The following is a 15,372-nucleotide window of genomic DNA, read 5'->3' on the forward strand; positions in this document are numbered from 1 at the left end:
GAGAGAGGTGATAGGGTTGGGGGACAGGGACAAAACAAAGGTGTTTTGTGTGGTGTGTATCCGCACGTGTCCTGTCTGGTCGGCGCAGGCAGTTTTTTCAAAACCATAATTTAGCAATAGGCAAGGCAAGGTGAGAGAGTGGTGTGCTTTGCAAAGTCTGGGCAGGCAGAGTGAGTTTGGGAGCTTTGCGCTTAGTGCCTTAGCAGCCCAGCTGGAGGAGCTGCGATACATTCTCTTACAGTTAGGTGACTAATCTTTGACTGGCTGTTTGCAGGATATTAGTTCTCAAATGGATGGCATTTGTCGGTGGAACCGTGGGGCCTCTTAATAACCTACAACCCCGCTTAAAGAATAGCATCAAAACCAGGTTGAGATATACATGAGAAGACTGGGCTTCAGTCTGCATGTGGAGGGGTGTGGCCAGCCCTAAATGCTGTTTGTGGAACAGGAAGATAATGGGATCAGAGACATTGAACATATGAATACAATTCTCAGGCTTTTTAACTGATTTTCTTTGAACTTAAAAAAAATCGAGTTTATTTTTCCTTAGATCAAAAAAGTGTGGTTTCTTTTTAAGTGGTTTCATTGTGCGCAATGGGCCTGTTCTCTTTAACATCCGTGTTTTATGGCTTGCACAATCTGCAGAAAGGGTCATAGATGTGCCAGCTCTGCCCACTGGCCTCCATCCTCTATTTAGAAACCAGTTCTAGGAACAGAAGATGATTTTTTGTTTGTTTCCTTAGGCCTCTTTTGGTCATTTCAGGCAGAAACAGAGCGGTCTCTATACTAGAATTTTCCGGTGCAGAATCCTGCAATTGAGGAATGGTGCATATAGCAACAACAGTGCAAATGTAACATGGGCAGATTTGAAGAAGGATTTGCGTCCACTGGGAGAGATGCTGTGTTCAAAGTGTATTTCTGATGAGCCTATGAATGGGTGTTTGGGAAGCCAAATATGCCACTGCTCTTTTGTCAAGATAAAAGGCCCAAGATACTTGTTCCCGAAACTAATGATGACATCCTTTCCCAGCCCAGCCTTGCCTCCCCAGCAGGACTGGTATGGTGTGCATGCAGGGTCTATTCCACATCTGGGCTTTCTGAAAAGAAGGTGCTTACTAAGGGCTGTGTCCTAGTGGAGAAACGTGAGGCCCAGTGGGGTGGGCTTATTAAAAATCTGCTGTTGATCTGCTGGCTTCCAGTCAGCCATGCTGAGTGCAGGGAGAAAGGCCAGAAGGAGAGCCAGAAGGGTCTGTGGTAGGAGCAGCAGGAATTCTGGGTTCCAGGCCTATGGAGGGGAGGCTCTGGAAGTTCAGGATCCAGGATAAATACCTACAAAGTGTTCCCCTGAACTCTAAAGCGTTCTGCTCCTCCCTGGCTTCCTTGCCTCCCCTGTGTGCACACACGTGCATGCACACATACATGTACACACGTGCGTGCACACAAACGCGCACACACGCACACATGTGCACCCATGTACGCGCACACATGTACACGTGCTTGTACACACACATGTGCTCATGCACATGTGTATGCACACACACACATGCCTGTGCACACATATGCGTGTACACACGCGCGCGCGCGCAGGCTTGGAGCTCGGTTTTCTGACTTGTGCAGCTGCTACAGAGCTCTGCTCCTGGTGTTTCCCCTACCATTGGTGCTTATCCTGATGAGTTTATTGTCACCCATTAAAGCAGGACAAAAATGCTTCCCCAAATCAGACACCCATGGCCTTTCCAGAAGCACCTCCATCCTCTCTCTCTCACTGTCATCATTCTCCTGGTTTTCATTATCTTTGAGGAGATATTCAATATGACTTTATTAACATTCTGTCCTCATCTTAGAAATAATCAAATGTGAATATTCAAATTAATTACCCTCCAGATGTGTCTCCTGCGAAAACAAAAAACTCCACTAACATTAAGAAGTTGGTAACAGTTGCAAAAAACATGTAAAACCAAAGACATGGTTTTTTGTTGAATGCATGTGAAGGACACCGTAGGGAAGTTCCAACAAATTCAATTATTGATTTGGAGGAACATGATTTAATAGAACATTTTGGCAATTGATCAGACAGGAAAAAGCAAGCACAAAGATGTGTACTTGTTATTTTAACTTCCAGTTGGGGGAGTTGATGAGTCTTGAGTGTCGCATAGTAAGAAAAGCTCTGGACTGAAATCAGAGACACGTCCTGTGATCCTGGCTTTGTGACCGCAGGCAAGTCGACACCTGTTTTTCTCGTCTTTAAAAATGGGGGTGCTACCATTGCTCAGAGTTGTGAAGATTAAATGAGAGACATGACTAGTCCAGCCCTGACACGGAGTGCTCAGAAACATCTGTACTCTCTGAGAGCACTCCCTGTCATGTACTGAATTAAACTGGTACTTCTTAGCCATATAATTATCTCCCCTTGATATCATCCTATCCTGCCTCTCTGACCTTGTGGCCCACTCCTCCTGTCTATGACAATAGCTGTCTGTGTATTCATCATGTGTCCCACCCCAGATTATGACCTCTATGGGGACAGGCACTGTAGCTTGCTCTAATCTCTGTGTGCCCTGCAGCACCCATTTTTGTTCAATTTGATTGAATCAATATGTAAGAGCCAGAAGAAAACATGGGTAGAGGCAGGCTCAATCCTGGTAACATTTTGGTTTGGTCCCAAGTGCTGGTAGCACACACTTTGAGTTAGGTATTCTTGGTCCACCTTGTCACTCCCAAAACAAGTCTTGGTCAGAGCAAGAGCACTTTTCTTCTCAGTGTACAAATATTTTTCCTGGGATGGAAATTTGCTTTCCTTTAGGGTTTGCTTTGAGCAGAGTAGAGGGCATGTTGAGATGGGCATCCTGTCTGGAAACTGAGGAAATGTCCTGAGCCCAAATCCCCTACCAGTCCCAATGCCTGACTTGAACCCTGCCCGGTGTCCTGGCATGCAGCCGGCAAAGCCCCGGCGAAGGACATCGTCAGCCACTTGAGTCAGCCACTTGAGGCCGTCAGGAAAGAACTGCAGCCACCGCCCAGCAGCTCTCTAATGACGAGAGAGCTTTTTTCCTGGGAGAGTTTCCCAACACAATGTAACTCTCTTGCTTTTTGCCTCAGTCGCCAAGTGTCCCTTTGGACTTGGGTTTTGCAGAAGGAGAGGGAAGGCTGAGGGGCAGAGTGTAAAATGACAGCCATGGTTGTGTTCAGCAGCCCATGTTAGGAACAAAGTCAGCTCTGTGGACTTGTGAAGCCTTCAGTCACATGTCGTGTTCACACATGCTTTTCCTCAAGCTGAACTAAAAGAGCTGTAGGGCTGACATTTTATAGTCACAAACCCTTGAGAGGATAGTCACCTATTTTACTGGATGACCTTTTAAATTCAGAAGAAGTTCCAAGAGAATTCAGGAGGCGGCTATGGATGCCTGACAGAACCCTGCAGGTAGAGGGCTCTGCTGGAGTTCCTTCTTCTACACAATGCCTTAGAATTTAGGCAGGGGGTAAATTAAAGATGAATTCCTTACTTCCTGTTTTTAACATGACAATATTCAGCAGGAAAAGGGGAGGGGGAGAGGGGATAGTGAGAGGTTGGTTAATGGACACGTAACAGCCAGATAGGAAAAATAAGTTCTATGGGTGTACAGTCGAGCTAGGCATCTATAATTAACAGTAATTTACTACATGTTATATCAGATGGCTAGAAGAGAGGAGATCGAATGTCCTCATCTCAAAGAAATGATTAAGTTTTGTAGTGGTTGAATATGCTAGTTACCCTGATTTGATCATCACACATTGTATACATGTATTGATATTCAGCTCTGTACCCCACAAATATAATCAATACGTTTCAGTCAAAAAACACACAATGTATAACTGTTACCTGATATGCTTTCTAGTATACAGTGGAGTTACATCATAAGCACATTTAACTTATGCAAATTCAACTCTATACATCAAGAAAGAGAAAGACGTTAGTAAATGTGCATATGTGCACATACACACACGTGCACGCACACACATGCACCCACACTACTTCATTCAAGCAGGCCCTTCTGCCAGCCTCTCCACTCAGAGGAGCACAAGCCCCCACTGCATGTTAGCTGGGAGCCTCCTGTCCCCTCTGGCAGCATTAGGGCCTCTGTGCCTCTCCTGCAAGAGGGAGCATCTTGCTGCAGCCTCGAATTTAAAGATGTGTTTCTGTGTTTCCCATTTTTTTGGTTTCACAACATGGCCCTAACCTCAAGCCACCATGATGCCCTAACCTCATGCCATATGTGCTTAGCTGCAGCCCAGCCCCGGAGATCTGCATGGGCTCCCCTTACAAATAGGCAGTGTGTGTCCCTTCCTAAGGGATGTTCAGGGCATAATTTGAATATAGTTGATTATTTCACCTTCTAACTTGAGAGCCTGGCTACAGGTGAGATGTGACCCCACCATAAAAACAGAATGACCCTGAGGGGGAGAGAGCAAAAGTTAAAATGGGAGAAGGCGGTTACTCCTGAATGTTTCACCTGTGCCCTGATTATTGTTGGCTTGTACTTGAAGAGGCCCCAGAACTTGGTCTGAGGGTTTGCCCTTTCCGTTCTGTATTGCTTCTGGCTTGGAAGCCCTCGTTCACCAGGTCTGTATCAGCAGTAATTACCAGGGCTCTCCATGTTGCTAGAAAGCACCTGACTGGAATTAGCCTTAAAAATGTCTAACATCAGAATATGTATATGCTAATTTGATATATTTTTAAAGCTAGAGGCTAGCTGTTGACACTTAAGATATGCTAAGCTCCATTTATGTTGGTTGTAGAAAACTAATATTTTTAAAGGATGACTAATGGAGTCGTAGGAGTCTCTATAATGGAATCATCAATTTGTCCTTATCCTGTCTATTGTATCATCCAAAAAGCACTGGACACAGTGGTCAAGGCCTCAGGGTCCTATGGTAAAATGGGGTTAAGAACATCTGCCCATTTCACAAAATTGTCATCAAAGGCAAGGGAGATCTTGTGCAAAAAGGACTGAAAAACTGTGAAGTGCCATAGATAAATTAAATGGCAGTTTTATTTGTCATGTTCTGTGTTCAAAGAAATAGGTAAATATATTCACAGTGATAGAGCCATGATTAATTAGTACCTCAAACATCCCTGACTTCCTTTGTTAAAGGGTTTGGCGGAACATCCTGAATGTGTCTTAAGTCACTAAGGGAGAGGCCCCAGATTTCACTCTGAGTGATGTCATTTCTTTACTATAGTAAGATTCCAGTGGTGATTGCCTTAGTATGTATCTCATTATTGTAGACAATTAGAGCATGGTAACTACTTCCTCCCATTTCTTTTCTCTCTGTGAAATCCTGAGCTTTAATTTTTTCTTGTTTTGGAGGAGAAGCAAGACTCCTCAGACCTCTATGGAGCTCATCAGCATGTGTCCTGCCCAGCCTGCCCCCTCCACAGTCCCTGAGTGGGCACTGCATTTGGGATCTTCTCCTCCACGCAGTTTCTTTTCAGCTCATGTCATCCTTTGTTGGCCCCAAGTCTCTTGTCTTGGGTTGGGCTGGGAAGGAGGAACATGCAGGTATGGAGTTGGATTCTAACCTCCTGTATTTCCATTGAGAAAAGGCCCAGGAGGGGTTGGGCCCAAGGCATTTTGAGTACAGATATTTTCATCAGAGTTATGTTAACATTAAAGAGTTTTTGTTAAGAAAATATTTTCCACTGAGCCAATTTGATTCCATAGTGAATTTTTTAATATAATACAGTAAAATTTTATCTTTATCCAGGGTTATTTTCCATTTAAATTTTACTAAAGATCTTGGAGTCAATGTTCACTTTTTTGTTCATATCATATACTATGACCATAGCTTCTGCTCTATTAAGTTCTCTTGTGGCTGTTAGAGTCTTCTGTAATTTTTAGACAATACTAACCTATACCCCATTCAGTTCTAACTATTGCCAATTTTATTGTGAGTTGATTTTTTCTGCCAATAATAGCCATTTTGATATGAATAGGTAACTGATAGTATATATTTATCAACTAATTCATTTTTTAAAAATCATGATTAATATTAGAGATAGAAATGAAAATGGAGATAGAGTAGAAGGAAATGACCTAGACTCAAAATGGTAGGGATGCTCAACATCATTAGTCATAAAGGAAATACAAATCAGAACCACAAATCAGATGCCACTCCACATGCTCTAGGATGGCTACAGTAACTTTTTAAAATGGAAAATAACAAGTGTTGGTGAGAGCGTAGAGAAATTGGGACCCTTGTATGTTGCTGGTGGGAATATAAAATGGTGCAGCTGCTGTGGAGAACACTTTGGAGATTTCTCAAGAATATTAAATATAGAGTTACCATATGACTCAGAAATTCCACCGCTAGGTACATACCCCAAAGAATTGAAAACAGGTGTTCAAACAAAAGCTTGTACACAAATGTTCATAGCAGCACTATTCACAATAGCCAAAAGGCAGGAACCACGCAGTGTCTATAAACTGGTGAATAGACAAAAAAAATGTGGTATATCCATACAATGAAATTTTTTTCAGCCATAAACAGGAATGAATTACTGATAACATTACAGCATGGATGAACCTCAAAACATGCTAAGTGAAAAATCACAGGACAAAAGGTTACATATTGTATGATTCTGTTGATATGAAATAAACAGGATATGTCAATCCATAGAGACAGAAAGAAAGCAGATTGGTGGTTGCCAGGGGCTGGGGGTAGGGGAGAATGGGGGGGTGAACGGAGAGCATAATGCATACGAGGTTTCTGTTTGGACTGATGAAATGTTCTGGAACTAAGCAGAGATGATGGTTGCCCAATATTGCAAATGTACTAAATGCGACTGAATTGTATACTTTAAAGTGGTTAATTCCATGTTATGGGAATTGTACCTCAGAAAAGTGGTGGAGACAAAGTGATGGGTTCAAAATTTGCTACTTTACTCTAAGACCAATAAAGATCATTGACCAAGAGTCTTAAAAACTCTACTCTCCTAGATTTCTCCTTTAAAGAAAAACAACAACTCTTTCGTGTGGTCAGATTTGCTTTTAGAAAGAGGGGTACATGTGAAAAAACACTTAGACAAGTAGGTTGGCTCTTTCTCATCTCCATGTGTTATAGGTGAAGCAGATGCTTATGAGACAAGTGAATACATTTGAGAAGTATGTGAAATGCTGAGTTTTGGGACCAGTTGGGAACAGGGACAGAAAGAAAGGGGAGACTTTGGAAGAACTAGATGAGAACATGATGGTTTGACATGGGCTGTGGGTATCGGGGGCACTAAAGAAGCTTCTAACCAAAGACAAGTCCAGCCTGAACCCTTGTAGGGGGCATCTATCCTCTTCTGGCTGCCTGGTGTCCATTCTTCCTTTTTACAAGCATACAAATTTTCTCTGGGGAAAGTTCTCTCCCACAGCATTGCAGGTAATAAATCATGGTGCCCTGCCCACCCACTCTGAAATTGAAGCCATCCCTTCTTCTAGATGCCCCATTCTTGGGACACTGACTCTTGAGTGGGGTGGGGAGATGCTGCTGCTGACTTTGTAAAGGGAACATCCCTGGAGCAGCCCCCTGGTTTCTTTTCTGGATCCTACCCTCTTTTCAAGCTTGGTTGTCCAGCCTCGTGTCCATTTGGTAAGCACCGCAGCATCCCTCTACATATTCCCTTCTTTACCTAAGTTAGGGATGCTTTAATGAAAGCATCCTATCTGACAGAAACTCAAAATGACAAGGAGTAACTGCTGATGGGCATTTAGAAGGGACTTCTGGGACTTGTTGAGATATGGGGACTCAATTTCAGACAACATATCCTAGACATCTACCGTGTGCCATGTCCTTTGCTAATTTAGTAGAGAAGTATCAGAGAGAATCAAAGGGAACACAGCTAAGTCTGGGTTTAATAGCTATCTATAAAGTGGTTTGGGGCCGGCCCGTGGCTCACTCGGGAGAGTGCGGTGCTGATAACACCAAGGCCCCGGGTTCGGATCCCATATACGGATGGCCGGTTCGCTCACTGGCTGAGTGTGGTGCTAACAACACCAAGTCAAGGGTTAAGATCCCCTTACCGGTCATCTTTTAAAAAAAAAAAATAAAAAAAAAAAATAAATAAAGTGGTTTGATCTACGATTACGGAACCCAGGTACCATAAGGAAAAATTGGTCAGCCACTTATTTAGGGTAAAGATGAGCATTAGTCAACTTTATTTTTTCAACTCTCTTTTAAAGAAACCAGCAACCATTTGTCCTTGTTAACATAAGCTCCATCTGCCCAAAGGCAGTGGCAGGAGGGGGTTGGGGGGAGAAAGGTCCAGATTTTCCCTTGCAGTCTTTCTCTTTGGGCACTTTTGTTAGTAAAACCAGATGCTGATTATAAATAGGTTCAGAAGGTAAGGACAGGCTGGCCTCTATTATAATTTGTGTGACATAACTTGTTACTTAGTAACAAGCATTTATTAGTCACTGACCACAACACAACATTGGATAAAATACCATATGGATTAGTAAAGAAGTGGAAGACATTGTTCCTGCTTTCAGGGATTTAGGAGTAAAACATGCGTAGATGTTTCAACTCTTAAGAATAGCTTTTTAAAAACATAAAGCTCTCTTTCTTGCTCTCTCTTTGCTTCCACTATCTTGCGATGTGAGACTCTTTGGTTACTGTTGCCACCGCCAGATGGACTTTGGACTTCCCAGCCTCAGAAACTTTATTTTCCAGCCAGCCTGAACCTGCAGACTTACGCATGCTACCCAGACCCTGAGATCAGGACAGGAGCAGAAACCAGATGGAGTCTTGGCGAGACCTTGCAACTGAGATCTTGCATGAAGCCCTCATGGCTCACATGCCCTTCCCTCCTGCTTTTCATTTTCCCACATTCCATTCTCTCAGCCCCCTCTTTTAAAACCCCTCAGTAAACCTGAGTCCTTGGGTTGGCTTTAGCCTGTTCATTCTCCTTCAGGCTTACCAGAGAGATGGGTTAGCCTAACATCTCTCCTCAGGTCACCGGTATTCCTGAATAAAAGCTGACTTCCATTTTCACACAAAAAAAGTATAAAAATACATGTGAATTAGTGTAGTAAAACTGAGTATTCTGTAAAACATGAAGAAAGCTATAAAATTTTACTGTAGGACATAGTGGATATATACATCATGATTTTGGATGAGACAAGTCAATATTATAATCTTTATAATATTACCCCTAAGGTAATATTTATTTGGTGTGTTTCCAGTCAAAAATCCCAAAATTTTCATGGAACTGAACAAGCTAATTCTGTAATTCATCTGGAAAATAAAATACCAAAAATCTGCCAAATAAATTTTGAAAAAGAATAGTGTAGGTCACCTGCACTATCAACTCTTAAAATATCCCATAAAGCTGTATTAATTAAAACAGTGTCATATCAGCACATGAATAGAAAAATAGATCGATGAACTAAAATGGAAAATATAGAAACAAATCTAAATATTTGATTGGGAACTTGGTATATATTGAAGATGACAGTTGAAATCAGTAGGGAAAGGATGGACCATTTATTTGTCTAAGTAAAAATCAGCTAACCTGTTAGAAAAAAAATGAGTTAGATCTTTTCTTCATATCATTTACAAAAATAAGTGGATTTAAGGGTTGATGGAGTTTGGATGTGTTGTCCCCTCCAAAACTCATGTGGAAATTTGATCTCCTATGTGGCAGTGTTGGAAACTGATTGAGTCATGGGGGTGATCCCTCATGAATAGATTAATGCTCTCCCTGGGGGAGGGGGGGTAGTGAGTGAGTTCTTGCTCTATTAGTTCCCATGAGAGCTGATTGTTTAAAGGACCCTGGCACCCCCCCTCTCTCTCTTGCTTCCTGTTGCCATGTGATCTGCTTGTACCCGCCAGCTGCCTGCCCCTTTTCCGCCATAAGTAGGAGCAGCCTGAGGCCCATGTCAGATGCAGCTGTCCCAGAAACGTAAGCCAAATAAACCTTTTTTCTTTATAAATTACCCAGTGTCAGGTATTCTGTTATAGCAACACAAAAAGGACTAAAACAAGGGTAATACATTATTTAAATAAATTATCCTTTTAAATGTGTTATTAGAGTAAAAGAAGGAAATATTGGGGAATATATTTATGATTGAGTGTTAGAATAGCTCTTTTTAAACAAAATGCAAAACATAAAGGTTTTAATTTTTAAATGACCAAATTTAATCACAAAATATAAAAATTATGTAAGATAAAGTTAAAATATAAAATAGACAGGGAGAAAACATTTGCAACATTTAATAGATAATGGCTTAATGTAGAGGGAAATAAAAATAATATCTACAAATCAATAGGAAAAAAGATAAAAATCTAATAGAAAAATAGACGAAGTATATAAACAGGAAATTCACAGAACAGAAATACAAATAACTAGTAAACAAATGAATCAGGGAAATGAAAATTAAAACAAGAAACTTTTTAAAAACCATACATTGGATCAACCTTAAGAAACACATGTTGAAACGAGATACCCTTTTTTGCCCTATCAAAGTGGCCGAAATGTGAAAGATGGATAATGCCAGTTATTGAAGAGGGTGAGGCAAACAGGTACTTTTATGCATTATTGGTGGGAATGTAAATTGATCCATCTTTTTTGGAAGGCAATTTTGGCAGTATCAGTAAAATTTTAAACGTATGTGCTTCTCATTTCCATTTCATCCTCCAAGATTACCTCTTCTCGGCCTCTCATCACATTTCCATGTAGGTGAAAGCAACATCTGCCAGGTGTCTTAAAGGCCAGGCTCAAATCTGCACAGCAAGCCTTCCACCACATTCCATCAGCCTGAACAAATCACAAACCAGCCCAGATTCACAGGGAAGGAATCTAGCTCCTGATGGGAAGAATAGCTTGTGGGGATAGGAATAAATGGAGTTATTAACAGCTATATTTTCAGACATACTACAAGTAGAATAAAGCATATTTCTCCATGCAGCATCTCTTCAGTGTTATTATAAACTTCAAAATATTCTATTGTTTTAGTTCGTATTTCTTCCCTGAACTCAATGTGACTGGGCACCTATTCTGGTTTTTTTTTTTTTCCTTTTGGTCTGTGAATAAATAATGTAAACAAACAAAAACACACAGTGAAACCCCACCACAGTAAGTGCAATCCAAAAATTAAAATTTATAAACCTGGTGTTGCATTATTATGAAGTTAATTTAAAACAATGTTTTATCGGTAGATGGTATTGTCAAATTAAAGATTGTGAGACTTCCACTGTGTACAATTGAACTTACATTGAACTGAGAGTTGGTTTTTTTTTTTGCTTTTTTGGCGGCTGGCCACTGCGGGGATCGAACCTTAGATCTTAGAGTTATCAGTAACATGCTCTAACCAACTGAGCTAACTGGCCAGTCCTCACTGAACTGAGAGAGTCCCAAGTGATTCTGAGGCAGTTGCTTCATGATACACACATGCACAGACACCTCCCTTAGGAATTTTATCCCACCCTAGTCTGAGAATGGGGTTAGGTGGGTTAGAAAGAGTACGGTAGCCAATACCCACTCATACTATAGCCAAATCCATATGGTGTGCTTGAAAAGAATGTTTAAATTAATGAAACCATCTGGGTGCTAGGACAGGGCTGTGCACAGGGTGCTATGCCAGGGTGCACAGAGAAGGGGCAATACCCCCCGCAACCTGTTTGGAAATGAGTCCTGAAAGACAAGCAGTAGCTAGCCAGAAGAAAAACTGGGTGTGAAGGAGAGCATTCCAGCAGAGGAAAGAGCTTGAGCAAAGGCATCTCAGATAAGAATGATTCAGCACAAGGTATACCTATTCAGGGTGGAGTTGGGCCATTGGTTTAGGTTTATTGGGGATTAGTCAGAAAGATTAAGTGGGCACCAGGGTGTGGCCAGCCTCCCAAACCAAGCTGGGACCCGTGTAATGGTGGGCCATGGCCAGGTTTGTGTTGAGATTATCACTTCACTGGCAAGTGGACTATGGAGTAAGTGGGAGCAAGACTAGAGGCTAGGTCACTTAGGGACTGTTGCCAAGATTCAAAGGAGGTGACATGGTCTTGAACCAGGATCATGGCATCAGGATGTGTCATCATGTAGGAAATTTGTGAATAGCCTAAAGGAAATTTTATGTTCTTTTGTCATATTTTCTAAGATCAGAAGATAGGCATATGAAATCTACCCATTCTTCTGACATTTTTAACCTCACCAGATTTCTATTTTAAGTTTATATTATAAACAAAATTTTGTTCAAACTTTCCTCCAGAAGTGGTCAGGAGTTTAATTTCTTGGGTCACTCCTCTCCCTCTGTGCACAATTTATTTTCCAAGTTAATAGTACAAAAAGTCTCATAAACTCTATATCTAAATCTTGTATAGTATTCAGTTGTCCAATTGACATTGTTTTTATTAGCTGGCTTTTTGTTACTGTCATTATCCACTCAGCTCTTATGAAGGCCTTCGTGTGCTTTCCAAACACCATGGCTTCTACACTGATATTTGCACCTGTGGTGTTAGGCTGGCAAGTGGCTTCATGTCCGTCAGGTCTTCAAATACTTTCTTCTCCTCCCCACCCCCAAAGAGGAAGCTTGCCTGGAAACTGCCTTGCTTAAGGTGATAGCTTCACTTCCCTTAACTTTGTGTAGATTTAATTGATTACAAAAAAAAAAAAAAAATAGTAAATTGAAGAAGGGCTTCTGGGATCATCTGGTTCTGAGAGAAATGACAGACATAAAAGGGCAAATAGGTTAAAATCAACTACTAAGAAAACACTCACCACTGTGATATAATACAGAGATGATTGATGCTATTACCATTTTATATTATATGACTCTAGTTTACATAGGACACAAATCCTGCCCAGCCATTAAGTTTGGGCTAAAAGCCATGGAAGAGAAACCAATAGCAGTTTCAGTAATGGGATCATCCTGTACTATGATTGTGATCCATAATCATTTCTTAATTGTAACTTGAAGTACCTTCTTTTTTCGGTAATTAACTAGTTTGTGATTTTTGCATTTCCTACCAAGGTCCAGAGTCTCTCCATGCTTTCACAAAGCACTTGTTAGGGAGGCATCCTGCCTTGCTTAGGCTAACAAGCCTTTATCCTTCATTAAATCCACAAATATTTATACATTCCAGCACATTCCAGCATATAGTGGTACTCCCACCCCCCAAGGCACTTACAGGCTCTTAGAAGAGTTTGCTGCCCTTCCCAGTGTCACTGAAAGCAGGAGGTTTGGTTAATGGAGTAAGCACTGCAGCTGTGGCCTGCTAGTTAGAGCAAGGAAAGAAGTGAGCATTTAGTGAGTGTGGCCACTATTCTAACTTTTTTCTATGCATTAGCTCATTTGATAATGAGGCTAACCCTGTCAAGTTAGAATGTGTTCAAAGTGTATTTCTTGCTTTCTTTTTATTCTATATTATGGAAATAATCCATGTTGAATTAATTAACACCCTAAATTTGAAATCCTCTTGATATAAGCATGTCCTGGTAGATTTCTAAAGCTAACCTGATGCAGGATGTATTAATAAATGGGAAAAAAGGGTAAATCATGGCATGGATTGTAAGTTAATAAAAAAATCTCATGTTTGTGCTTAGTGTACAGAATTTTCTAGGAAAAAACTTAAATAGGTTGAAAGATTTTGGCTCAAAGGTTTTTCAGAGCATTGTTCAAGGAATGTGGAAAAAATTGACCTCTCTTCTCCTTTCTTAGATACATTCCACCGTTGATCTGGGGGAAAAGTGGACACATCCAGACAGCCTTGTATGGGAAGATGGGAAGGGTGAGGTCACCACACCCTTACGGGCACCGGAAGTTCATCACCATGTCTGATGGGGCCACTTCTACATTCGACCTCTTCGAGCCCTTGGCTGAGCACTGTGTTGGAGGTGAGCTGGTTTGGGTCATATGACTGGCCCATCACTCAGAAAAGGAACATTAGTCATGGGGAGCACAGTGTAAATGCTCGTGCCACCTACTTTGTCCCATTACATCTGGGGCCATTGGGAAGTCTTCTGGGATTCATCACCCAGAAGCAAACTGCAAGAATGAGGTCCAACAGGTGCTTGCCAGTCACCATGTAAAGCTCTTCAGGAAGCATTGTGGAAGACAATTTTTTAATGCCCTTGTGAAATACAGATGCTTGGTTTAAGGGGATGAGGGAGAGCTTGGAGCCCAGGTTCCCCAGGACTAGGCCTCTGGGTTGGTGACAGAAACAGAAGCTGGACTGTTCTACGTGCTTTAGGTCTTATCGTTGGCTCACTGGACCCTCACAACAACCCTGTGAAGTCAGTGCTTCATTATCCCCACTTTACTGGTGAGGAAACTGAAGCTTGGAGATGCCCTAGGGCTGGTTTTGTTGGTTGGATAACAGTAAAAAACGAAGGTTCTCAGATTCTCTTTGATTATCTTTCCCTGAACAAAAAGACATATTAAGTCGTATTTATCATGCAAGGGTCTGGAATACCTGTTTCTGACAAACAACTTCAGTTTCCACTGCTGCTGGAATTTGGCATTATCTGTCCAACTTACACATTAAACACATAAAATGCTTCATAATGAGGACTTTTAGGGTCGTGGAGTTAGATACCAGCATCCTTTTGAATGATGTTCCAATAAGAAAAAAACATGTATTTGGTGTTCTATAGTATTCAAAGGCACCTAGCTTTTTGTAGGAGCTCAGGAATTATTTATGGGTAAATTTCAGTAAATGTATTATATCTCTTAGTTATTTAAAGTAACTAGAACTGCCGAGTAGCTGGTGACAAAAGCTTAAGTTATGTTCCCTCTGCCTGGAATGCTCATCATCCGACCTTCACATGGCTGTCTCCTTCTTGTCATTCAGGTCTCAGTTCATATGTCACCTCTTCAGGGGGACTGTCCCTGACTAACTAGTGTTTCCTTCGCAGTAAATCCATCGCACCTTCCTGCTTTGCATGGTACCTGCCGCTCTCTACACTTATTTATATAGTTGTTTATTATCTATCTGCTAGAATGTAAAGATCCCCAGAGTCCAGAACAGTGGGCTCCCAATAAACAGTCATGGAAAGAATTAATAAATGAATGGGTTAGGAGTTCACACTGGTCTTTCGAATATTTCTCTCTCCACCATATCCAGTGAAATGTTTTCTTTCATTTTTAATGCTTTTACCTTTTTTACCATTAAAGCACAGAATTTAGTTTGACCAGTTTGCTCTTCCTAATTAGTACCAACATGAGATGTTGAAAAGGGCAAAACTTTGATCCTTTGTTGTATTTTTTTTCATGTCTTTCCATCACCTCTGTCCCCAGAAAGGACTGATGAAGGTGGTTCTGGAGAAGGCAGTATTTGTACCTGAGAAGCACTCCTAGAAAAGCATCCCTTTTTTTTCCCTTATATGATTTTTTTCTAAGTACAAAAAGAATGTCATTT

The 15,372-nt window shown here is 41.3% G+C and overlaps 1 protein-coding gene across 6 annotated transcripts in view; it reads left to right on the forward strand.

Annotated features, from left to right (window-relative positions):
- The window catches only part of ABHD2 (abhydrolase domain containing 2, acylglycerol lipase), a 95,892-nt gene that overhangs the window by 42,656 nt on the left and 37,864 nt on the right, over window positions 1-15,372 (forward strand). For all 6 annotated transcript variants that reach the window (XM_063090327.1, XM_063090322.1, XM_063090324.1 and 3 more), the window contains one exon: window positions 13,674-13,849. In XM_063090327.1, the coding sequence (XP_062946397.1) occupies window positions 13,674-13,849 (176 nt within the window). The remainder of the gene's footprint in view (window positions 1-13,673; window positions 13,850-15,372) is intronic.

This window comes from Cynocephalus volans, chromosome 3 (assembly GCF_027409185.1).
Source record: "Cynocephalus volans isolate mCynVol1 chromosome 3, mCynVol1.pri, whole genome shotgun sequence".
In the NCBI taxonomy this organism is placed as follows: Eukaryota; Metazoa; Chordata; class Mammalia; order Dermoptera; family Cynocephalidae; genus Cynocephalus; species Cynocephalus volans.